The following is a 27,389-nucleotide window of genomic DNA, read 5'->3' on the forward strand; positions in this document are numbered from 1 at the left end:
AATTCTGAGGTGCTCCAGACTTCTTTATGCTTCAACTCTCACATCTGTACATAACTACTGGAAAAACCACAGTTTTGACTATACAGACCTTTGTTGGCAAAATGATGTCTCTGCTTTTTAATATGCTGTCTAGGCTTGTCATAGCTTTATATATATATGTATTTTACATATTCCTTTACATTATGATTTATCACAAAATACTAAATATAGTTCCCTGTGCTATTCAGTAGGATCTTGTTGTTTATCCATCCTAAATATAATAGTTTGCCTCTGCTAATCCCAACCTCCCAACTGTCCACCCCAGATCCTCCCTGCTTTGGCAACCACAGGTCTGGTCTATGTCTGTGGGTCTGTTTCATAGATGGGTCATTTGTGTCATAGTTATATAAGTTATATAAGTTCTAAGTTATATCATATGGTATTTGTCTTTCTCTTTCTGACTTACTTCCCTTAGTATGATAATCCCTAGGTTCATCCATGTTGTTGGAAAAACTGTCTTATTGATGATAGAGTTTAGCCAAATAAATGAAATATTCCTAGGGTTAGAACCTATTTTATAAATTCTCAGTTCTCTTGGGAGTCATATATCAGTGCTGGCATGGGTATGAGAAGGATGCAGGCCACCCTTGTCATATTTGCTTCTCTAGGGGACACCACTTCCTAGTAGAGAGAGGGCAGGTTAGCCTAGGATGAGATGGTTGGATAGCATCACCAACTCAATGGACATGAGTTTGAGCAAACTGGGAGATAGTGAAGAACAGGGAAGCCTGGAGAGCTGCAGTCCATGAGGTTGCAGTGAGTCAGACACAACTTAGCAACTGGACAACAACAACGAAAAGAGCAGTGCAAACTGTCACTCATCTCAGTTTGTCCTGGTTTTGACACTTCGTGGCTCTCTTATCCTGGGCATGTTGCTTACCCTCCATTTATTCCCCGTGTATGTTGCTGTGCTGTGTGTGTGTGTTCAGTCGTATTTGACCCTCTGTGACCCTAAGGACTGGTGCCTACCATACTCCTAAAATTCTATGGAATTTTCCAGACAAGAATACTGGAGTGAGTTGCCATTTCCTACTCCAGGGGACCTTCCCAACCCAGAGATCAACCCACATCTCTTGTGTCTCCTTTATTGGAGGCGAATTCTTTACCACTGAGCCACCTGGGAAACCCTTTACATGTGTAGATATGGATAATATCACTTCTCTCGTAAAGTTAGTGTGAGAAGTAAATGTGGGTATTTATAAAGCATTTGAGATTAGTACATAGCACACAGTTGTTACTGTTACGGCACCTCTTGCATATATTTTTCATTTTTCTCTCCATAGCACCAGTGATTCTTATAGGAAACCATATGCCCTACCCCATCCAGGTAACAGGCCTTGGCAGCGCTGTTTCTGCCGGGAAACCAATGCCTCCTCAGTCACATCATATTATACTTGTTCTTTTCCCCTAACTGGATAGCTCCCACATGGCCTTTAGGATTCAGCTCACACTTGAATTTCTTGGCTGTCTCCCCTGATGCTCCTAATTAGATAAGCTACTCGAACCTCTCATGTTAATAATTTTGCATGTATCTGTATCATTATTTGATTTCTGTTCGTGATCCCCATGAGACTACAGTAAGTTTTATCATGGAAGAGCTTGAAAGTGTTATGTCCATTGTTGTATTACAGTCAGCTCTGTATATTCAGTGTTAGTTGAATCTGATGTTGAGACCCACAGATACGGCAGGCTGGCTGCAGTGTGCCACTTCACAAAAGAGACTGGAGCGTCTGTGGGTTTTGGTATCCATGGGGGTCCTAGAGCCAGTTCCTTGTGGATACTGAGGGATGACTGTATTATACTATTATTATTACCACTAATGTTATTTAGCATTGTGCCTGGGATAGAGCAGACAGATAAATATGTGTTGAATGAATTAATTTAGTTTAGGGTTAACATATACAACAAATCCAGTTGCTGCCTGGAGAATGCCATAGTAAGGTCTCAAATTCTAGCAATGCGGCAATGAAGAGATGTGGAATTAGCTGAGTTATTGAACCACCCTGGGTCTGTTTCCTAAGACCTCAAACCCCACCTTGAGATAATTTTAGAGGATCCATACGTGCTTAAGTCTCAATGTTTAATATACTTTAGTATTAATATTTAATAAACTGTTTTTTAAACCTTTCAAACTGTACATTATATACCAACTTTGAACACACCAGAAAATGGCAGCCTCTCAGGGGGGCATGAGGGAAGGACAAATTGGGAGTTTGGGGTTAGCACATGCAAACCATTATATATAGAATGCATAAACAACAGGGCCCTGCTGTATAGCACAGGGAACTATAACCAATATCCAGTGATAAGCCATAGTGGAATGGAATGTGAAAAAAAATGTGCATAAATGTGTAACTGAATCACTTTACATCAGAAATTAACACAACCTTGTAAATCAACTATGAAAGTGAAAATGTTAGTTGCTCAGTCATATCCGACTTTTGCGACCCCATGGACTGTACCCCGCCAGGCTCCTCTGTCCATGGAATTCTCCAGGCAGAATACTGGAGTGGGTAGCCATTCTCTTTTCCAGAGGATCTTTCCAACCCAAGGATCAAACCTGGGTCTCCTGAATTGCAGATAGATTCTTTACCATCTGAGCCACCAGAGAAGTTAAAATCACCTATACATCAATAAAATAAATTTTAAAATAAAAGAAAATGGCAGCCTCTCAATTTGTACTCCAGGTTACTTCATTCATGTGCAGAATGCCATTCAGTATCAATTTTCCGCTGAAATGGCAAGTCATGCTATTTATGCAATTACATTTCTTAGGAAATGTAGATTTTCTCTATCCTTTGGAACCAAAACAAAACTGAAAATGACTAAAATATTGAAACTGATATGTGACTTGCAGTTTGTTTCAAAAATTCTAAATTTGCTTTCACTAAAATAATCGCTTTGTTGTCACTGATTAACTTTATAACTAGTCATTACTTAAAGTTATAAAAATAAGTGTTTACTGTTTTTAAAAGCATAGTTTTTATTGAGGCTATATATTGGCATCCTGAATAGATTTTCTACTAGAGAAAGGGATTTCAGTGCTACAAATTATTAAAAAAAAAAATTTTTTTTTTTTTTTCCAAAAAATCACGTTAGAAGATGTCAGTAATCCCTACAAATTCTATTAGTCTCTAATTCTTTAACAATGAATTGTCTTCAAATTTTGTCACATTCGGTCAACAACAAAGATGAAAATGATGGACATGTTAACACAAATGCCTGCGTAATGCCAGCAGCCACTGTGGAGAGCAGCACAGGCTAGGGGCAGCAGAGGTGGTTTTAGCCAGTATCTAAGCATATGGGATGCAGTAGCATTTATGAGTCTGTACACCTCATCCTGGGCTTCCCAGCTGGGTGGTAAAGAATTGCCTGCCAGTGCAGGAGATGTAAGAGACACAGGTTTGATCCCTGGGTGGGAAAGACCCCCCGGAGAAGGGCATGGCAACCCACTCCAGTATTCCTGCCTGGAGAATCCCATAGGCAGACGAGCCTGGCAGGCTACAGTCCCTGGGGTCACAGAGTCAAACACGACTGAAGCAACTTAGCACACATGCTCACCCCATCCTTTTTTTTTTTTTTTATATAAATTTATTTATTTTAATTGGAGGCTAATTACTTTACAATATTGTATTGGTTTTGCCATACATCAACATGAATCTGCCACCCATCCTTTTTTGTAAAGTTAAAACTGACCAGTCTCTTGAATTGTCGTAAGAATTACACAGGTTTATTCCTCTTCCATGGATTGAGAGCTGTGTTGTCGAGCACACTAATATTAAATGTCTCATTAATTCTGGTTTTAAATCCTGCTGTATTGTAGATTCTTAAAGTATGTTCCCCTGTGTAATAAATGTGCAACTTAAAATCCCTCCTTTATCCCCTGAAATCATTCATAAGCAAATATTAATGGGTGCTAAAAAGCTCTTTTAATTGGAGGACCAAAGGCAGTTTCTCTTCAACCCTGACTTAAGGTGCTCCTAAACTCTTCTTTCATGATTTAGCAGCAGCTTTGGTTTTATCATTGTGGGTAATCACCCTTCTATCTAGGAGTTTTCATTTTAGAATTACAAACACTGACTTTGAAATCAGACAAATCTTGGCTTTAGATCTTAGCTCTAACTTTTAATATAGGAATGTGCTGTGTGTGCATGTTCAGTCGTGTCTGACTCTTTGTGGCCCATGGACTGCCCACCAGGCTCCTGTGTTCATGGGATTTCCCAGGCAAGAATACTGGAGTCGGTTGCCATTTCCTCCTGCAGGGGATCTTCCTGACCCAGGGATGGAACCTGTGTCTCCTTCATTGGCAGGTGGATTCTTTTACCACCTGCTGGGAAGCTCTAAAATAGGAAGACACTCTCTGAAACTCATATTTCTTATTTGCTCAATGGGATCATTAAAAACAGGTATTTCATAGATCTGTTTTGGATATTCAATAATACACATACAACTTATGGTACAGAGCATTACATCGGGTTGGCTTTGGCTGTATTTTATGACTACGGTTGTGATCATCATATAGCCATCAGAGGTAGTCAGTGGTTAGCAAGCATTGTCTAGAATCATCCTTTTCCTTGCATTTGAAAAGCACTGTTTCTTCACCTGTTTTATCCTGATATGCCGGTTCTGGTTTTTCATATGCAAGTGTTCTATGCAAGCAATTAGAAGTCTACCCCAATACACAGAAACTTTTCAAGTCTCTGTTATATCACATTAGGTAATATCCCATTGGCCAAAGCAAGTCACGGGGCCAAGCCCAGAGATAAGCAGAGGGGATGGACTCCACCTCTTTATGTATTGTTGTTATTCAGTTGCTAAGTCTTGTCCGACTCTTAGCGAGTCAGACTGTAGCACGCCAGGCGCTTCCCTGTCCTTCACTATCTCCCAGAGTTTGCTCAAAGTCATATCCATTGAATTGGTGATGCCATCCAACCATCTCATCCTCTGTCGCCCTCTTCTCCTTCAGTCTTTCCCAGCATCAAGGTCTTTTCCAGTGAGGCAGCTCTTCACATGAGGTGGCCAAAGCATTAGAGCTTCAGCTTCAGCAAAAGTCCTTCCAATGAATGCCAAATATCAAGGCCATTTTTCTTTTCAGTCTGCCGGAAATATTAAGCAATAGATTCCTGTCATTTTAAGAAAAAATAATAGTTTTCTTTATGTTGATAATAGTGCTCTGCTTAAATAAGCACTTAATCATTTCTAAGACCTGAGAGGTGACTTAGGTAGGTATTCTTTTTCCCATTTATAGATGAATATAACTGACATTCAGAGAGTTTAAATAGCCATATCTGAGTTTACATAGTGAATCAGCTTGGACAAGATTTTTGAAGTCTTCTGATTGAAATTATGGTTCTTCCTAGACTATCAGACTTGGCTGATTAAAATTGCTCCCTTTTAAAATTTCTTACAATTTTGGTATCATTCTTTTGTTTTTTAAATTATGACCCAATGGTCATTAGTTTCCCAATGAGCTTGATCCCTTTGCTTAATTCTTAAGACATAAGAATAATCCATTTACAAAATAGAAGAAAAGCTTTTTATAGCTTCGTAATCTAATTCTAGCCTCAATGGTTTCTGTCTGTCCTTTTGAAAACTTCATAACCCATCTTCTTCAATAGGCCATGTTGTAAGAGGTCAGACTGTTTGTGAAGGGGTTAAATGAGTTCTTATGGTCATAAGAAGTGCCTCCCTTTCAGTTTCACTGCATAACTTATGGCCATCAATGCCCTAATCTAGAAATCTGGATAAACAGTAGCCCTGAAGGCCTGATAAATTGCCTACTCACTTAGGAGTTAATATAAGATCACGCTCAGGGTTCTATATTAGAGCTACATCACCATGACCCACGGTGGTTCTGTAACTGTGTTTGCAACAGTGCAATTTAAACCTAAAATTCAAGTTACTTATATTCCTGACCTCTTATTCTTGTTATTTATTTTTTGGTTGAGAAGATTAATAATAACATTTATTTTGTATTATATTTTATAACTTTCACATCTTCATTTAATTTTCACAAAAGATTAGGACATATAATACTATTATAAAATCTATGCTGCTGCTACTGCTGCTGCTAAGTCGCTTCAGTCGTGTCCGACTCTGTGCGACCCCATAGACGGCAGCTCACCAGACTCCCCCATCCCTGGGATTCTCCAGGCGAGAATACTGGAGTGGGTTGCCATCTATATCTCCATATAAATGAGAAAAATTAGACTCTAAAAGGTAGGTTACTTTCCCGGGATCATACAGCCAGAAGGAAGTGGGGCCCAAACTGGACATGTACCCCACCTGCCCCGCCTTCTCATTTTCTTGACTCAATGCATAGGCCTTCTTCATTATCTTGTTGCCTCAGTTTACCTTTGCAAAGCAATGGAGGATGTGCTGATTTCATTCTGGTCTCCCAGTACTGTTTACTTTGGATTTAATCATATACTGAATTACACTGCTGTTTACCTGTTTCATGAGTTCTTGTTTTCTTAATGATATGGTCAGCTTTGGGGGCACTTTTCCTTCTCTGCTTCTCCCATGTCAGCTGCCGTCCTGTGGAGAACCTAGGAGAGCAAATACTCATAGAACCAGCCCAGCTTCTCGGTAAGAATGACCCAGGCTGAGCCTGTCCCACTGCTGCTGGAAAGTGATTGATGTTTTACTGTCTTATTTACTTGTCCCTTTAGTTGAAAGCAGATGCCAAGTCACCCCAAAAACCCTCAGGTTTGTTTTCTCCCCTTGTATCTAGGCTTCCCCAAAGTACATCTGCTCCCATCCTACATTCATCCATGATTATTTGGCCCCACGTGGTGGATTTAAAATAGCTAATATGCATGACCCTCAGACATTTTAAGGTCTGCTGCAGGACTCTGCAGCAAGTTGAAGGACTGTGAAGGTCATTCTCTCCTTATACCTGTGGTGAAGACTAGGCAGTTTCTGATGGCCACAGGGACGATTTCCTGGGTCAGCAGTGTGCCGTCCCCTCCCCCAGCCTCCTTCCCAGCCCTTCACTCCTCTACTCCTTTCCAGGGTTAAGGCCACGTGCTGCTTCTTAGCTCAGCATCCCAAGCACACGTTCTATTTTGAGATTACCTACTCTTTGACATGGATAGACCACGTGATATGTAACATACTGATTCTCCTAGGTTTGCAAATCTCCACCACTTTTTAGGAAAACTGATTTTTGTGTGGTCAGAAAGTGCCAGCGTTTCACCACTCCTCTTATTTTTACCAATTCCTTTCAAGCTATAAGGAAGGCTACTGTAAGTGGTTGGACGTTTTATAGGTATTCACTTCTTTATTCATATTTATCCACAGGATTTTGCTCGATGCTAGGATATTATAAACAGCTAAAGCAGGGAGGATCTCTTTGTTTATAGTTTTTATGGATTGATAGGGAAGAGAGGCTTCAGTCAAATGTTTAAATAGATAAATGTGGATTGCAGTTCTGGTAGGTGCTGCGAGGGAAGAGATCCGTGATGATTTATGGGACTAGAAGCATGTCAGGCAGACCAGAGAGCTTTATTGGGGAAGGAGCTCTGGAACTGACATTTGAAGGCAGGAGAACTTAGAGTCCATGGAGAAGAGAGTCAAGAACAAGGGCAATTATGACTCAGGATGACCCTTACCTCTATTCCAGTACCAACAAATGTGTGGCTTTAGGGGTGGACAAGATATAGCGGGGAGACTTGACATTACCCGAGAGAATTGGAGAAGACATCCCTCAGGAGTATCCGTTAAACTCAATCAGGAATAATGAGTAGAAATTATGTGAAGAGGAAGGGGAAAGAAGACACTCATGGGAGACTACAGAAGGGCCCAGCATTGTTGAGACTGAGTAGCTGGAGGAGGCAAGAATACAGACAGGGACACACTTTGAGTGTTCTTTCAGGAAATGGTGATGTAAAATCTTACGCTCCCAGATTCTTACTGTTGCCTCTAAAACAGTCTTCCTGGGCTCAGAAATTTTTCCACCAACCTCAAAAATAAAATGCTATTTAAAAGTCCAATTGATGTGTACACATCAAAATAAAATTACGGGAGAACATGCACACCCTTCATTAGTGATGCCAGGTCTTCTAAAAAAAGGCTCAGGTTAGTGCACTCCGAATTGAAACTCAAAATGAATGAAATCTGAATTCCGAAACTTACTCTGTCGGGGGATTCTTTCTTTTCACATCCGTGGCACTACCACATGTCCCCTTTCTTTTCATGTGTACTTTCCTGAGGGTGAGATGGGTACTCCTGCTTTGTGAACACCCTCAGATCGAGAGAACTTACCCTTGCTTCCTTTCCCATCTGACTTTCATAATCTTCTACTAGGGACTTCAATAAAAGGAGACTTCAAAGAAAATGAACCTAACAAAATTTAAATTGAAGAGCCTGTATTTTTTTTTCTTTTCACCTTTCTTAGTCTTCCTTGAACCAAGTATGATCAGTGATAGGTACTTGATGGACAAATTTCCCAGAGGCCTAGAATGAGTTTTATCTCAATAGCAAGTCTACCTTGATCTCTTCCAGGTGAAAAGATGAGGAATTTTTTTTTTTACTATCAGGTTGCATACTATTTTGGTTTGCTGTACAAACAGAAGACCCCTTTCAACTGCCAATGTGTTGTCTCGTAAATGTTTTCTTTTTAGTCAAGAGACAAAGTCAAGTAGTATGATAATAATGCTTGTTTGTTACCACAGAAGAAAAAACTCAAATTTTTGCATAGTTGATATAGATGGTTATGAAAAATAGAATCCTACTAAAGACATGGATTTTCATGACAGAATATTTATGGTTCTAACACAGGATGAAGAGGAAGAAATCAAACAAGAAATTAACATGTTGAAGAAATACTCTCATCACCGGAATATAGCTACATACTATGGTGCTTTTATCAAAAAGAACCCGCCAGGCATGGATGACCAACTTTGGGTATGTAGGACTGTCCACATTTGCTTTTCTTACTTAAAAAACAACCAAGACTAAGTGTTTCATTTCTCTATCCTAATTACTGAGTTTGATTAGGTACTTGTTCCTTGAAATCCTTTATTCCATAATTTCCATAACATTGTATTTGCAACGTTTTCTCTCATTTCCTTGAATACCTGTCTGTCTTCTATCATTTAATGTGGACCATCCCTAAAGCTAGTTGTTAAGTTCTTTTTTTCCACACAAAATGACTACCTTTATTGAATTTTTACTATACTTTAGGTACCATGCTATATTGTAATATATATATGTATACACACACACACACACATATATATATTTACATTTATTTATTTGCTATGCCACATGGCTTGCAGGATCTCAGTTCCCCAGCCAGGGACTGACCTGAGCCTTGGCATTGACAGCACCAAGTCCTAACCGCTGGACTGCCAGGGAATGCCCACCACGTTAATTCTTTTTTTTAATTCTATCATTTATTCCAGCTCTTTGAGGTAGACATTATTATCTTCATTTTGAGGGGTGAAAAAACCTGTATTTTTGCTTAAACACTTGATGACAAGGAATTTAGTAGCCTTTAGAGATGAAGAGTTTTTATAAATCAATAAGAAAATATGTAAAATGATTAATGGAAAGACTAAGTTAAGATAAGGCAGCAATTAAAAAAATAAGAAATATCAACTACCAAGAAAGATGTTTTTAAAGTGTAATCTTACTAACAATATAAATACAAAAGAAAACAAGAATTAGATACCACTTCTTATCCAGTAGACTGGCAAAAGTTTTTTTTTTTTTTAGTGATATACTCAGGATGGACAGTCACATCCTCTGCTTATAGAAATGAGTGTTGGTACAACTTTACTTAAGGATAGTTGGAAAACACACACACACACACACAGAGATATCTTTCTCTCTATTTAATCTCCCAAAGGAAATGCCTTACTTTTGACTCAATATTTTCACATACAGGAATGTATCCTAAATTTAACTACATAAAAATATATGCATTATAGATGTTAACCAGTAGGTAATCACTTAAATAAATCCGTTAGGGGACAATACTCAACCAGTTAAAATGATGTAGATCTGTGTTTACAAATGGATGAACATGAACAATTATAGTAAGGATATTTTAGAGCCTTTTTAGAGGCTATGATTAGATATAGCACATTTTCATTTTTTTCAAAAAAAAAAAAAGAGAAAGGACCAATATGTACACATATATTAACGTGATGGGGATGTCTAGAATAGTGAGCACCAATAACATTGAAGATGTTTGTTTCTGGGTAGTAATTTCAGTAATTTAATTTCTGAAACTTTTTTTCAATGTCTTTTTAAAAAAAAATATTTATCTATTTTTAGCTGTGCTGGTTCTTCATTGCTGTGCAGGCTTTTCTCTAGTTGCAGTGAGCAGGGGCTACTCTCTTGCTGTGTGAGGACTTCCTGTTGTGGTGGCTTTTCTTGTTGCAGAGCACGGGCTTCAGAGCACTCGGGCTCGGTAGCTGAGGCTCTCAGGCTCTGGAACACAGGCTCAATAGTTGGTGGCTGCTGCTGCCACTGCTGCTAAGTCACTTCAGTCGTGTCCGACTCTGTGCGACCCCATAGACGGCAGCCCACGAGGCTCCGCCGTCCCTGGAATTCTCCAGGCAAGAACGCTGGAGTGGGTTGCCATTTCCTTCTCCAATGCATGAAAGTGAAAAGTGAAAGTGAAGTCTCTCAGTCGTGTCTGACCCTCAGCGACCCCATGGACTGCAGCCTACCAGGCTCCTCCGTCCATAGGATTTTCCAGGCAAGAGTACTGGAGTGGGGTGCCATTCAGGCTTAATTACTCTAAGGCACGTGAGATCTTCTCGGTCAGGGATTGAAGCCTTGTCTCCTGCATTGTCAGGTGGATTCCCCACCACTGAGCCACCGTATCATTTTTAATTGCTTCTCATTGGGTTATCTTTGCTCCTTACAAAGACAAGTTCTGAGAACAAAGAATGTGTCTTTTGCATCTCAGTGTCTTTAACACCAGAAAGGCGCTGGGCATGTGATGCTGACAAAATAGTTGTTTTATGAATGAAAGCGATATTATTGGTACACACTTGGTTGCTATTATTTTTATTGATTCAAACTGATAATTGCTACAGGTACTTTTGAAAGTTCAGCTTCCCTGTGGCCTATAGGTTCAGGAGGATGTGATGAGATGGCATGAGTGTGAATATAGGACTTATAGTATAGAACTTATATATAGGACTTATATATAGAACACAATATAGTCCTGTGTTCCCATAGGACTTCTATACTGCCAAAAATCTAGCATTTTAGCAAGGACTCCTGCCGTGCCATAAGCTGCAGCAGATGACAAGAGGAGAATGATAGCTGTTTTGATACTGTCTACGTAAGCATTTTTTAGTTTGGTCAAAGCTATAGCTTTGGAATCACCTCCAGTTTATCCCCTGAGGTAGCACCACTATTTCCAGATGAGTCACACCTAGCTGTTAACATCACCCCTTTTGTGAGATGGGCCAGACCAGGTAGTTTTCTTACTAGGCTGAGCTATTAATATTAAAATTTGGGCATATATATTATAAATCATTGGTTGGGGAAGGAGAGGAGTGGTCAAACAGGTCAAACTATTTTTCTTAAAACTGAGATTTTTTAAGCTGGAAAAAAAATTAGTTGTCGTTTATTTTACTGGATCCCAGTGAAGCTAATTTCTTTCTCAGAGCCTCTGAGCTCATTAATGGATGGACGCAGAATAAGAATGCAGACATCCTGAAATATGACCATGTAGCTTGGCTGGAAGTTCTATGAAAGGCATTGGAAGTTGTTGTTGTTTTAAATGAGCAAAATTTGCAGTCCGTTTTCAGATCGGCAGTGGGAGCATGCAGCAAGCCTGTTTGCATCTGCAGGGTACAAACAGGAGGTTTGATGCTCTAGAAATGAGTCACTGCTTGCCATTTCTCACCCTGGCCCATTGCTCTTGTCGTGGAGATGGCTGTGGTGGCTGGGAATCAGGAGCTTGCATGTGTATGTGTTCATCTATTCACCCACTCATTCATTCACCCAACAAATACATATCAAGCACTTGCTAGGCGTGAGGCACTCTTCTAGACGATAAGAAACATCAGTGAACAAAACTGATGGAAGCCCCAAGTTACACGCGGTGTACATTCTTGCTACAGACCACAATCATATTAAGTCAGAAAACTATTCGAAAAGCTGAAAGTGCATATCCCTAGAAGAGCAGGGAAGGGCTTATGAGGATGCAGGTAGGGGCTGCAGTGGCCAGGGGAACCCCCTTGTAGATAACTTTGAGCATTCCAGGCCTGGAGTTTTCAGGATTATCGACAAGGCCAACGTGACAAAAAGATGTGGGAGATGGGGCCAGATCAGGCAAGGGCTTACAGGGCATTGGCAGGACGTCGGCTTTTCCTCTGAGGGAGTGGAAGCCACTCGAGGGTTTCGAAGGGGGTGGGGAGAGAATCTGACTCATAGAGTGAAGAAGTCCCTCTGGTTGCTGAGTTGAGAGTAGGCCAGATGGGGGCCAGAGGAGAAGCAGGAAGGACCAGGGAGGAGACTGTTTGAGCAAGCCAGTCCCCTTCCTGAAGTTCACGGGCATTTGTAAGTAGTGATCACGGGCCACGTGGGGAGGACCCCTGCCTTCACATTCCATTTTTCCCACCTGCAATCAGATGCTGGTGGCAAAACACAGTAGTTGCAGGCCCCACGTCCTGCTTGGAAGCAGAGGACCTCCCTTTTGTCAGATGCCCTTTTGTGCCCACGCAGAGGACTGTTCTGACTGTCCCCACTAGCTAGTCCATTCGCTTCTGTGTCACTGAGGATAACAATACAAAGCTATGAAATTCCTCATAGGTACAAGAGCATCATTTCTTTTTCTAGTTGTTCTATTTGATAAGAAATTCCCTGGTGGCTCAGATGGTAAAGTGTCTGCCTGCAATGTGGGAGACACGGGTTCGATCCCTGGGTTGGGAAGATCCCCTGGAGAAGGAAATGACAACCCACTCCGGTACCCTTGCCTGGAAAATCCCATGGACAGAGGAGCCTGGTAGGCTACAGTCCATGGGGTCGCAAAGAGTCGGACATGACTGAGCAACTTCACTTTCTTTCTTTGTAAAAAGTTAAAGGCAGAACAGAAACATAATAGTTGGGAAATTAGTATCAGATCACAATATTGATGCAAACTTGGTTACGGAATATAATAGTGTGTACTGGGTCCAAGTCCTCTGACTCATCAAACCACAGGCATTCTGTGTTAACAACGATGGCAAGTAATATTTATCACCTGCTTCACATGTGCAGAGTAATGTATTTGTTTGCGTTGTCATATTATTTCACTATATCTTCATAACTACTCTACAAATTAAATATTCTCATTATCCCCACTTTATTACAGATGAGGAAATTAGGCTCAGAGAACTTAAGAAGTTTGCTTGAGGATTCACAGCTACTGGGTGACGAAACTAGTGTGTTAGCTAACCTCAAGCTGCCTGATGCTAGAATCAAACCCTGCATTCTTCTCCTTTTATTTGTGAAAAATAGTTTCAGAAGTTGCAAAAAATAGGTCAAAGTTTGGTGTTCCAAGTAGGACTGAAGCTTTGTGTTTAAATGTGTATTTTGGCAGGGGCCTGCACCCCACAGCATGCAGGATCTTAGCCCCCTGCAGTGGGAGTATGGGGTCTTAACCACTGGGCAGCCAAGGAAGTCCCTAAAAAATTTATTTTTGAGTTCACTATTCAATTTCATTCATGAAAATTTCCCATGAAAATTCTCAGTTTCCCCAGCTTTCCAGGAGGATAGCAAGACCTGTTAGCTGCTGCTATGAAGATGGTATTTCTTAAGTCTTAGAAATACACTTTGAAAAGTACATTAAACCCTTTGGGAGTGTTGTAGCAAATAATTGCAAAGGTCACAGAGAGTTGACTCTTTGGGTTAATGGCATTCTTTTAGGATTACATTTCTTTAAAAATATTATTATGAATTAAATAGAGACAGAGCCTGTAGCAACCAAGAGTAGCACTCTAACATTTATTCCCAGTTTTCAGACCACAGGAACTATTCCCCAGGTATTTCTTGTGCTATGGCTAGAGGCCAGAGGTTTGCACATATGCCACCAGCCAATATAGGTGCTGTTTTAGGTGTCTGATTGAATTATAATCTGTGTGAATTCTATCAGTCTTGTCACAGAGATAAACTCTTGTTTAGTCCCAGCTCTTTGTGGAAATACAACTACTTCTGATAATGGCCAAGTAATTCTCCCTTATCAGCTGCTCAGGGCTTGATCCGGAAATCAAAAAAGAGAGCTCTTTCAATAAAGATTCCGATCTCTCCGAAACAAGGCACCCTGAAACACAACACGGCCATCTCATTCTGCTCTGTCTCAGCAAAGAGAGGCCTTCTACTTTGCTGCGTGCCCTTCAGACACTGGGAGTGACTGTTGCTGCTGTTAAGTTGCTTCAGTCGTGTCCGACTCTGTGTGACCCCAGAGACAGCAGCCCACCAGGCTCCCCGTCCCTGGGATTTTCCAGGCAAGAACACTGGAGTGGGTTGCCATTTCCTTCTCCAATGCATGAAAGTGAAAAGTGAAAGTGAAGTCTCTCAGTCGTGTCCGACCTTCAGCGACCCCATGGACTGCAGCCTAGGAGGCTCCTGCGTCCATGGGATTTTCCAGGCAAGAGTACTGGAGTGGGGTGCCATTGCCTTCTCCGGGGAGTGACAAGGCCTGTCTATTAAATGGACCAATTTCCTCAAGTTAGCAAAATCACACATATTTTGCCATCTCTTTTGATACCACCACAACAATCACAGGGCTAGAATATCTTATAAAAGGAAATAAATTTCTGATTAGTTTCCAAAATGTAGGCTGGTCAAGTAGGATGGTGGCTCAAGTGGTAAAGAATCCTCCTGCCAATACAGGAGACACAGGTTCAGTCCCTGGGTTGAGAAGATCCCCTGGAGAAGGAAATGGCAACCCACTCCAGTATTGTTGCCTGGAGAATTCCATGGACAGATGAGCCTGGCAGGTACAGTCCATGGCGTCGCAGAGTCAGATACGACTGAGTAACTGAGGACGCATGCAGTTTTATTACTAAAGAATTCCCTTCCTTCATATTTTCAACCTAGGTTACTTGTCTGGAGAAGTAACTGAGTCTTATTATTTGTGAGTGGAAAATTTTAAGACTGAATAAATAGTGGGAGGAGTGATTGTACACTGTTTCCCAGTCTTGGAGCTGCCCCACTGCATGAGCTATAGACACAGAATGTAAGTTACTTAGGTACAAACACAGAGCTAAAGTTACACCTGATTTAATACTGTGCAACTGAGCTTGAGTTCAGCTTTAATGGAGCCATTTTTATGAATTAATGGGTGATTAAGTGACAAGAGTGTAAAAATGATTTCTTTTTTTATTCTAATGAATTTCATTTGAACTGTGCTTAAACGGCTTTTTACCTTAGCAAAAGGTAGACTTGATGTATGCCCAAAGTTACTCTCTCTGCTCAGCAACCATCCTCTGCTAAGCTTCCTTTCGGGCTTCCCTGGTGGCGCTAGTGGTAAAGAACCCACCTGCCAGTGCAGGAGACATAAGAGACTAGGGTTCCATCCCTGGGTCAGGAAGATCCCTTGGAGGAGGGCATAGCAATCTGGAGAATCTCATGGACAGAGAATCTCATGGACAGAGGAGCCTGGCAGGTTATGGTGCACAGGGCCCCAAAGAGTTGGACACACACGACTGAATCAACTTAGCAGAAAGTTACTCTGTTAATGGTCTACATAACCCTCTGGTTCCTATTCTAGATTGATTTTGAGTCAAAGGCAATATTCCTATTTGCATTATACTTCTCAGAATCCTCAACTACCAAGTTTCTTAGTCGTTAGTCCTAAGTCTTCTAAAGCCAGTGTTGTTTTTTTCTTTTTCTGTTGTTAACTTTTCTGAAAACTTGTTCCCCTGTCACTACCTGTAAATTCTTTCTAAGAGGCAGACTTGTAAATTTCATGTAGCCTTTGAGGTTAGTCTCTGATTTGATCCACGGCTCAAATGGACATGTTATGATTTACCCCTAATAGGAAATACCCTTCAGAAGATCTTGCATGCTTTCTAAGAAATTTGAGCGCCAGGTACCAAATCCAGGAGGCAGCTAACTTCTCTTTGCTTGAATGCTACCATGCTAACTCTGAGACGGCTCTCTCCTTAGACATGGGCGACCACAGAGCATTTCTAGCTGTCAGTTGGGCAGGTTTATTGTCGCTAATAATACCAGCCGGCTTAGTACATTCAAACTCTGGTTGTTATTCTCAAAATACATATCCAGAAACTTTATTGACAAAATCTGAGATTTCACATCACTGGGGCTCATCTTTTTGTCTTTGGAACACTTAGAATTTGTATGTAGTTATAAGCATTCTCTTTTCAAGTCTAAAAATATAATTCAGAAGCCAAAGGAGTTTTTGTTTCCCCAAATACATGCTGGTTTAAAAATAAATGCAAAAACCTGTTTAGGTTTCTCAGTTGGTTTCCCAATTTGAAATTGCCAACAGTTTTGCTGTTGCTTTACATCAACAGCATCAGTTGACTGAAATGATAAATGTACACCCAGCAATTGGTGTACCTCTGTACACACAATGTTTTTTATTGTGCGACTTAAACTACCTTTGGCAAATGAAGCTGCATTCTGTAACAAAGTACTGAGTCTGGGTTTTGTTTACACCTTCGTAAATCATGCAGATGGGATCTGTGGCTGTTCCCACCTCCACATGATAAAAATATCCTGTGCCTTGCTGATGCTTCTGGACTTTCAAGGTCAGTAGGCTGATCCTTTGCAGACTTGTGAATTCTTAGATGTTGATCTTTCCTCTCCTTTTCTTAGATTGTTTGTGCAATCGCTTGGTGCAGTTGTTGTTTAGTTACTGAGTCGTGTCCGACTCTTTTGTGACCCTATGGACTGTAGCCTGCCAGGCTCCTCTGTCCATGGGATTTCCCAGGCAGGAATACTGAAATGGGTCGCCATTTGTTTCTCCGGGGGATCTTCCCGATCCAGGGATCGAACCCAGGTCTCTTTCATCTCCTGCGTTGATAGGTGGATTCTTTGCCACTGAGCCACCAGGGAAGCCCTTGGTGCAGACTTCCTTCATTTTAGGTCGACCTTCATCCCCCTGCTCCTTCCTCTTCCTGTCCTATCTCTCATCTCCCCTTTTACTATAAAAGGGAAGGAATCTCTGGGTGACTGACTAGTGACATTTGGGTTAATATATTGCTGTCAAGACAGTCTGGGCTAGTCCTGCAGTTTTAAAATACCTTAAAACTTTTTTTCTTGTTACAGGAACATAAAACCAATTGACTAGCAAGTGAGTATAATACCTTGGGGACCCCAGAAGTCATCCTAAGCCTCTTAGGCTGATTCTGAGAACAGACCTTTTAAAATTCTTTCAGAGGTGACTAGGGTTGGAAAGGGCAAGTTAGAAGTGACCACATCTGCTGATTCCAAACCCATGCCCCTCCCAGTTAGGGGGGTGACCTCAGGGAGGGCTGAGATAGTGCTTCGGAAACTCCGTCTGGGATCAGCTGAGGCCAGAGATCCTTGACTTCTGTACTGTCCTGAAGCAGGAGGAATGAACAGGAGGGCATTAAAAGAAAACAATCTCCTTACCCCACAAGCTCTAAGAGAAAACCTCCTGCTCATCAGACCCCCCACCCAAAAAAAGTGATAAACAACCGTGCAAATTGTGAAATATGCTAGAACTCTTTGTTTTAAAATTTTTATCAGTTTAGATAGAAATAGCTTCCCACGTTCAACAACCCAAGCAACCTTTTCCCTAATAACTGGGTTGCACTATACACACTGTGCTGCTTTTTAAATATCTTCTCCTTGACACGCTTCCAGGTACGGCCCCGGCCCAGCCCCCATCGTGCCTGAGCGCACTTCTGTGTTCACCTTCAACTTCACCTTCCTCCTTTCTTCCCAAGTGACATGCATGTGTATTTTCATTTTCTGACCCAGTTATGTAGGTGCTAGTGAGTGAGAATTTCAAATGTACGATTCTTTTTAAACCTCTCCCACCGTCTTCCAGCCTGCCAAATAAAAAGCTCCAGTGTCCTGGAATGCACCTATGTGTCTTCTTGCTGTGTGATACAAGCTTGAAGAAAAAGAGCTGCATCCTTGGCCTTCTGTCATTAACAGAAGTTTTAGAAGCACATGTGCCCAGTGCCCTTCGTAGGTGCCCTTTTAGCCATTTCCTAACCATCTGAGTGAAGTGGATCTTGGGAAGCTACTAATGCTGTCTTCCAAGTTGGAATTTTCTTTCTTTTTTTTTTTTTTTTTAATAAAGGCAAACGGACCAAAGAATGGATAAATAATAGAATTTGAGAATTCTGGCTACCAGAAGCTTTATATTCTGTAAGACAGTGTTCACATCAACTATGTAAGGCTGATGCTTTTGTTTTAATAGCGATGGTGGCGGAGTGCTGAACCCAGTGAAGTTAGGGAACGTGCCCAAGGTCATTTAGCTAGTAATTGAGAAAGTATGATGCTTTCAACCTGCTCTAGTTACTTAATGAGTATATATACCATGAATAAGGCTGGGGACCAAAACTAAGCTTCATTTCCAAATAAAGAAAGGAAAGGGAATTGAGGGGAAGCAGAATGAATGAAACAGCAAGTGCAAACCACTCAGCCCTGTGCCTGGCACATGATAGCTTCTCAGTAAATGTTAGCAAGTATTGTTGCCCCAGTGTCAACTCTTTGAGGACTTTCTTTCAGGGAAAATATTAATGATGCATTATTTCTTGCTTTGCAAGATGTGAAGTTATTGACTTATCGCTGCTGGGCTTGGCATGTTGAGCCCTGTTTCTGTTTATTAATGTGATGAGGTTACTTGTGGTGAGGGAGGGTCCCCACTGTGCAGTGGCAGTAATTATCAGTGTTGCTGTGAGGCTGCAGGAACCAACTGCTAGCAAATGCTGGTTTCTTTTTTTCTCTTTCCTTTTTTTTTTTTAAAAAGGAAAAAATCCCGTTACATAATTTAACAATCATTTTGTTCCATAGTGAGTTGAAAAGAACTTAGCAGCCTTCAGCTGGAGCTGAATGGAGAAGCAAATTATAGAAATCACTGACATTAGTGCCTGGCTAGCACGGTATTGTTTCCTACTGAATATTTGAAAGTATTCTGTCCAATCTAATTTTGAAAGACTGGAGTCAGAGGGCTTCCACTGCTTTCCTTGGGAACTATAATTATGTGGCCTAATAGAGCTCAACACTGGGGCATTTTCTCCAGCGGATGCAGGAGCAGTGGATATACTTGTAGGAGGTATGGTCACTTGCTTTTCAAAATGGGATTTGGAAAAGGAACACAAACATGTTTTGCTCTCTAGAAGAAAATGTTCTCTCTCTACCCAAGGATGTTTCTTTGGTCCATCCTGCTGCTTTTGAAACACAATTTACATAAACAGGATTTTCTTTAACTTTGTATTTATTCAGAATCCTCCAAATACACAAAAATGGACAGAACAGTATAATGTGCCCCAAACTAGCCCCAACAATTGTCAACCAGTTGTAAATCCTGCCCCACCTATACACCCATCTACTTCCTCCCTTCTGTTATTTTAAAACAAATTTCATCATCTTTTTTTAAAAAAAGAAAAAGTCTGATAAAATACACATAGCCTGAAATTTGGCATTTTAATAATTTTAAGGTATATAACAGTGGGTTTAAGTACCCAATGTTGTGCAACCATCACCCCTGTCTAGCTCCAGAACTTTCTTATCACTCCAGAAAGAAACTCTCTACCCCTTAAGCTGCAACTCCCATTCTTCCCTCCCCCTGAAAAACCACTAATCTGCTTTCGTTCTCTGCGGGTTTGCCAATTCTGGATATTTCATGTAAGTGGATTATACAACATATAGCTTTCTTCTTCTGGCTTCTTTCAGTTATTAGTATCATGATGTTTTCAAGATTCATCCACATTATATCATGCATCAGTGTTTCATTCTGTTTCATATCTGAATAATACTCTATTGTATGGATATACTACATTTTATTTATTCATCTGTGATGATGGATAGTTTGGTTATTTCCACATTTTGTATATTGTGAACAGTGCTGCTTTGAGCATTCATATGCAAGTGTTTAAACACATGTTTTCAATTTTGAGGGGTAGGTATATACCTTGAAGTGAAATTGCTAGGTCATATGCTATTTCTTTTATATATATATATGATATTTCTGATGCTGGGAGGGATTGGGGGCAGGAGGAATAGGGGACAACAGAGGATGAGATGGCTGGATGGCATCACCAACTCGATGGATGTGAGTTTGAGTGAACTCTGGGAGTTGGTGATGGACAGGGAGGCCTGGTATGCTGCAATTCACGGGGTCACAAAGAGTCGGACACGACTGAGCAACTGAATTGAACTGACTGATGATATTTCTAACTTACTGAGGAATCATCTAACTGTTTGCCACAGTTTACATTCTGTCCAACCATGTAGGAGAGTTCTAATTTCTTCACATTTTTGCCAACACATTATTTTCTGTTTTACTTTTTTTTTTTTTTAATTTAAATTATAGTCATCCTAAAGGGTGTGAAGTGGTATCTCATTGTGGTTTTGACGTTGAGCATCTTTTCATGTGATTGTTAGTCATTTGTATATCTTCTTTGGAGAAATGCCTATTCAGGTGTTTCACCCCTTTTTCAATTGTGTTGTTTATATTTTTCTTGTTGAGTTGTAAGTGTGCTTTATATATTCTGGATACTAGACCCTTATTAGCTATGTGATTTGCACATGTGTTGTCCATTCTGTGAGTTGTCATTTCACCCTCTTGATAATGTCTTTTGATGCACAAAATTTTTAATGTTGATGAAATCCAATTTCTCTCCTTTACTTATTTTTGTTGTTGTTGTTGTTTGTGCTTTTAGTGTCAAAGTTAAGAAACCATTGCCAAGTCCATGGTGGTGGAAATTTACCCCTTGTTCTCTCCTAAGAGTTTTACAGTTCTAGTTCTTACATTTACATCGTTGATTCATTCTGAGATAATTTTTTACATGTGATATGAGGTAAGGATTCAACAGTATTCTTTTACATGTGGATATCCAGTTGACCCAGCCTCATTTGTAGAAGAGACTATCATCATATCATTTTATCCTTAGTATTGATACTTCAGTATGCTTCTCTAAAATAGAATTATTTTTTCACATAACCAAAATACTATCATCACCCTTAAAAAATGTCAACCACATTTCCTTGATGTCAGCAAATATCTAGACTGTAGATTGTTCTCAAAAATTTAAACAGCTTTTTTTAAAAAAAAATTAGTGTCCAGATAAGTTGCATTCACTGCAGTTTGTTAGTAGACCTTTTTAAATGTTATGAAACCTACAGATTTCCCTTCCATCTCTTCTTCTTTCGTTATATATATTTGTTGAAGCAAATGGGCCATTTACCCTTTGGAGTTTTTTATCCTAGGTTTTATGGATTGTATCCCCATCATGTAACATGTTTGCTCCTCAGTCTTCTTAATTTCCTGTAAATTGGTAACTGAAACTAGATGCTTGATCAAATTTAGTTTGAGGTTTTTTGTTTTGCTTTGTTTCAGGCACGATTACTCCTTAGGTGATGTTGTGTTACTCTAATCAAGAGATAAATCTTAGCTGGTTATTTTCTTTTTTTCTTTCTTCTTTTTTTATTTATTTTAATTGGAGGTTAATTACTTTACAATATTGTATTGGTTTTGCCATACATCAACATGAATCCGCCACAGGTGTACATGTGTTCCCAATCCTGAACCCTCCTCTCTCCTCCCTCCCCGTACCATCCCTCTGGGTCGTCCCAGTGCACCAGCCCCAAGTATCCTGTATCCTGCATCGAACCAGAACTGGCGATTCATTTCATATATAATATTATACATGTTTCAGTGCCATTCTCCCAAATCATCCCACCCTCTCCCTCTCCCACAGAGTCCAAAAGACTGTTCTATACATCTGTGTCTCTTTTGCTGTCTCGCTTACAGGGTTATCATTACCATCTTTCTAAATTCCATATATATGTGTTAGTATACTGTATTGGTATTTTTCTTTCTGGCTTACGTCACTCTGTGTAATAGGCTCCAGTTTCGTCCACCTCATTAGAACTGATTCAAATGTATTCTTTTTAATGGCTAATACTCCATTGTGTATATGTACCACAGCTTTCTTTATCCATTCATCTGCTGATGGACATCTAGGTTGCTTCCATGTCCTGGCTATTATAAACAGTGCTTGGATGAACATTGGGGTACACGTGTCTCTTTCAATTCTGGTTTCCTTGGTGTGTATGCCCAGCAGTGGGATGACTGGGTCGTATGTCAGTTCTATTTCCAGTTTTTTAAGGAATCTCCACACTGTTCTCCATAGTGGCTGTACTAGTTTGCATTCCCACCAACAGTGTAAGAGGGTTCCCTTTTCTCCACACCCTCTCCAGCATTTATTATTTGTAGACTTTTGGATCGCAGCCATTCTGACTGTGTGAGATGGTACCTCATAGTGGTTTTGATTTGCATTTCTCTGATAATGAGTGATGTTGAGCATCTTTTCATGTGTTTGTTAGCCATCTGTATGTCTTCTTTGGAGAAATGTCTATTTAGTTCTTTTGCCCATTTTTTGATTGGGTCATTTATTTTTCTAGAGTTGAGCTGTAGGAGTTGCTTGTATATTTTTGAGATTAGTTGTTTGTCAGTTGCTTCATTTGCTATTATTTTCTCCCATTTTGAAGGCTGTCTTTTCACCTTGCTTATAGTTTCCTTTGATGTGCAGAAGCTTTTAAGTTTAATTAGGTCCCATTTGTTTATTTTTGCTTTTATTTCCAATATTCTGGGAGGTGGGTCATAGAGGATCATGCTGTGATTTATGTTGGAGAGTGTTTTGCCTATGTTCTCCTCCAGGAGTTTTATAGTTTCTGGTCTTACGTTTAGATCTTTAATCCATTTTGAGTTTATTTTTGTGTATGGTGTTAGAAGTGTTCTAGTTTCATTCTTTTACAAGTGGTTGACCAGTTTTCCCAGCACCACTTGTTAAAGAGATTGTCTTTAATCCATTGTATATTCTTGCCTCCTTTGTCAAAGATAAGGTGTCCATAGGTGCGTGGATTTATCTCTGGGCTTTCTATTTTGTTCCATTGATCTATATTTCTGTCTTTGTGCCAGTACCATACTGTCTTGATGACTGTGGCTTTGTAGTAGAGCCTGAAGTCAGGAATTATATGCCAATAAAATGGACAACATGGAAGAAATGGACAAATTCTTAGAAAAGTACAACTTTCCAAAACTGAACCAGGAAGAAACAGAAAATCTTAACAGACCCATCACAAGCACAGAAATTGAAACTGTAATCAGAAATCTTCCAGCAAACAAAAGCCCAGGTCCAGACAGCTTCACAGCTGAATTCTACCAAAAATTTAGAGAAGAGCTAACACCTATCCTACTCAAACTCTTCCACAAAATTGCAGAGGAAGGTAAACTTCCAAACTCATTCTATGAGGCCACCATCACCCTAATACCAAAACCTGACAAAGATGCCACAAAAAAAGAAAACTACAGGCCAATATCACTGATGAACATAGATGCAAAAATCCTTAACAAAATTCTAGCGATCAGAATCCAACAACACATTAAAAAGATCATACACCATGACCAAGTGGGCTTTATCCCAGGGATGCAAGGATTCTTCAATATCCGCAAATCAATCAACGTAATACACCACATTAACAAATTGAAAAATAAAAGCCATATGATTATCTCAGTAGATGCAGAGAAAGCCTTTGACAAAATTCAACATCCATTCATGATAAAAACTCTCCAGAAAGCAGGAATAGAAGGAACATACCTCAACATAATAAAAGCTATATATGACAAACCCACAGCAAACATTATCTTAAATGGTGAAGAACTGAAAGCATTTCCCCTAAAGTCAGGAACAAGACAAGGGTGCCCACTCACCACTACTATTCAACATAGTTTTGGAAGTTTTGGCCACAGCAATCAGAGCAGAAAAAGAAATAAAAGGAATCCAAATTGGAAAAGAAGAAGTAAAACTCTCACTGTTTGCAGATGACATGATCCTCTACATAGAAAACCCTAAAGACTCCACCAGAAAATTACTAGACCTAATTAATGAATATAGTAAAGTTGCAGGATATAAAATCAACACACAGAAATCCCTTGCATTCCTATACACTAATAATGAGAAAATAGAAAGAGAAATTAAGGCAACAATTCCATTCACCATTGCAACGAAAAGAATAAAATACTTAGGAATATATCTACCTAAAGAAACTAAAGACCTATATATAGGAAACTATAAAACTCTGGTGAAAGAAATCAAAGAGGACACTAATAGATGGAGAAATATACCATGTTCATGGTTATTTTCTTTTTATGTTAGCAGCCATTGATGATTGGTGCTTAAATCCACTAATTTATCAGAGGTTGTGAAATAGTGACATTCTAATTCCATTATGTCATTTTCATTTATCAGATGAAATATTGTTTTTGTGAAGAAAAGTTTTAGCTCTTTTATTATGTAATCACGGCAGTAAAACTTGTAAAAGAAAGGCAGTGTAAATTCTTGATTTTTTCCCCTTTATTTACCAGTTTCAGTATAAGAAATTGGTTCTTTAGTTTCTTCAAACAGTGCCAGTTATATTCTTTTTGAAGGGATTTTTTTTTAATGCATTTACTTAAGCATATTCCGTGTGTTTCAAGACATTGGAGTTATTATTCTTTTTTTAAATTTTTATTTATTTATTTTAATTGGAAGCTAATTACTTTACAATATTGTAGTGGTTTTTGCCATGGGTGTACATGTGTTCCCCATCCTGAACCCCCTTCCCACCTCCCTCTTTATCCCATCCCCCAGGGTCATCCCAGTGCACCAGCCCTGAGCACCCTGTCTCATGCATCGAACCTGGACTGACGATCTGTTTCACATATGATAATATACATGTTTCAATGCTCTTCTCTCAAATCATCCCACCCTTGCCGTCTCCCACTGAGTCTGAAAGACTGTTCTTTATATCTGTGTCTCTTTTGCTGTCTCGCATACAGGGTTATCGTTACCATCTTTCTAAATTCCATATATATGTGTTAGTATACTGTATTGGTGATTTTCTTTCTGATTTATTTCACTCTGTATAATAGGCTTGAGGTTCACCCACCTCATTAGAACTGATTCAAATGTATTCTTTTTAATGGCTGAGTAATACTCCATTATGTATATGTACCACAGCTTTCTTATCCATTCATCTGCTGATGGACATCTAGGTTGCTTCCATGTCCTGGCTATTATAAACAGTGCTGCGATGAACATTGGGGTACACATGTCTCTTTCAATTCTGGTTTCCTCGGTGTGTATGCCCAGCAGTGGGATTGCTGGGTCATATATCAGTTCTATTTCCAGTTTTTTAAGGAATCTCCACACTGTTCTCCATAGTGGCTGTACTAGTTTGCATTCCCACCAACAGTGTAAGAGAGTTCCCTTTTCTCCGCACCCTCTCCAGCATTTATTGTTTGTAGACTTTTTGATAGCAACCATTCTGACTGGTGTGAGATGATACCTCATTGTGGTTTTGATTTGCATTTCTCTGATAATGAATGATGTTGAGCATCTTTTCATGTGTTTGTTAGCCATCTGTATGTCTTCTTTGGAGAAATGTCTGTTTAGTTCTTTGGCCCATTTTTTGATGGGGTCGTTTATTTTTCTGGAATTGAGCAGCATGAGCTGCTTTTATATTTTTGAGATTAATTCTTTGTCAGTTGCTTCTGATTCTCAGATTATCCCATTTTGGCCAGTGAGACCTCTTAAAGTTGACTCTTTGATCCTTTCTAGCATGATCTTACAGTCTTTCGTAGCTTCCTGGCTCTCATATATGATGATTTTACAGCTTTTTGGGGCGGGTGAAGCATGCTCTTTTGTGGCACTTTTCAAATTTCTTTACAAGAGCCCCTGAGAGTTTTGTTATGCTTTATAAAATCATAAGAAGACAAATCAGAATGATACTGGAAACTCATTCAGAAAACTAATTTTATGAGTTTTTTAAATAATTTTTTGAGTTTCACCTGGGCATTTAGAAAAAAGAGAACGTTGTTTCTGCCCAAAGATTTTTGCATCCCGATGGGTTATCTTTTAGGACCTGGTGACGTGGTGCTGATGTTAGGAATGCACATTTGGACAAAGCCAAAATCATCAATGTGATTTCATTATGTCTCTATTTTAGTTCTGTTTCTAGCGTCAAGCCAGACACTGATTGCTAGTCATCCTAAACTATTTTCTTATAATTATGTTTTAAAGTACCTAATAAGCTGACTTTTGCTGAAGACTTTTGAAGAAGAGAGAGGATGTATGGAAATGGATGTGTTTTTCTAAACGTAGAAAATGAATGTAAAAGCAAATGGATTGCTTTTTTTCTTCTAGTCTCTACTTCTCCATTAAGTAAGGGAGATGTTTATTTTCTGCCTATTTTATAAAGTTGCTGAGTACTATAATGAGTTTATATTTATAGAGAACTTGGAGCTTTCTGGATGAAAGGTGCTAAATTAGGGCTTATTGTTTAGTGAATTTATCTGATATGTCCAGCCTCTTGGGAACATTTGCTGAAGTTAATTAAAAGCAGATAGTCCTCACTCTGACAGCTTACAGTGCCACTTACAAACCAATAACATAAACAGTGTGCACTTCTATTGTTCTGGCTTGGGATTGCCTAGACAGCCACAGCTCTTTCAGAGAGGGGGATGAGCCTACTTCTGTAGGAAAGATGAGCTTGACCGCTAAATGAAACCACAAGGATAGTCTCAATTCCATCTGAACCAACCTAGCTGCCCTCATTTAAAACACATACTTAGAATATGGAGATTTTCCTCAATTTCCAGTTGTAATTTTCAGTTTAGAAAATTAAAAATAATCTTTCCAGGACTTCCCTGGTGGTCCAGTGGTTAAGACTTTACCTTCCAATGCAGGGGATAAGGGTTCGATCCCTGGTCAGGAAGCTAAGATCCCACATGTCTCAAGGCCAAACAAATAAAGCATTAAAAAAAGAAGCAATGTTTGTAACAAAATTCAATAAAAGCTCTAAAAATGGTCCACATCAAAAAAAATCTATCATTTGGGGAAAAATTAAAGATAAAAATTTTATGATCATTTTATGATCACTTTTTCTTTGCAGAAATGGCATTCCAAAGCAACCAACTGGACACCTTATGCTTTCTTAACACAGTGGAAGTCTTGGAGTGCAATTATAATAATGGCCTATTTGCTTCCTTTGCCAGTTGGTGATGGAGTTTTGCGGTGCGGGCTCTGTCACTGACCTGATCAAGAACACAAAAGGTAACACGTTGAAGGAGGAATGGATTGCGTACATCTGCAGGGAGATCTTACGAGTAAGTGACAACATGGGATACC

At 39.7% G+C, this 27,389-nt stretch overlaps 1 protein-coding gene across 9 annotated transcripts in view; it reads left to right on the top strand.

Moving 5' to 3' along the window:
- The window catches only part of TNIK (TRAF2 and NCK interacting kinase), a 410,943-nt gene that overhangs the window by 245,969 nt on the left and 137,585 nt on the right, over positions 1-27,389 (top strand). For all 9 annotated transcript variants that reach the window (XM_061415948.1, XM_061415967.1, XM_061415997.1 and 6 more), the window contains exons 4-5: positions 8,821-8,946; positions 27,257-27,367. In XM_061415948.1, the coding sequence (XP_061271932.1) occupies positions 8,821-8,946; positions 27,257-27,367 (237 nt within the window). The remainder of the gene's footprint in view (positions 1-8,820; positions 8,947-27,256; positions 27,368-27,389) is intronic.

The sequence above is a fragment of the Bos javanicus genome, chromosome 1 (genome assembly GCF_032452875.1).
Source record: "Bos javanicus breed banteng chromosome 1, ARS-OSU_banteng_1.0, whole genome shotgun sequence".
NCBI classification, from domain to species: domain Eukaryota; kingdom Metazoa; phylum Chordata; class Mammalia; order Artiodactyla; family Bovidae; genus Bos; species Bos javanicus.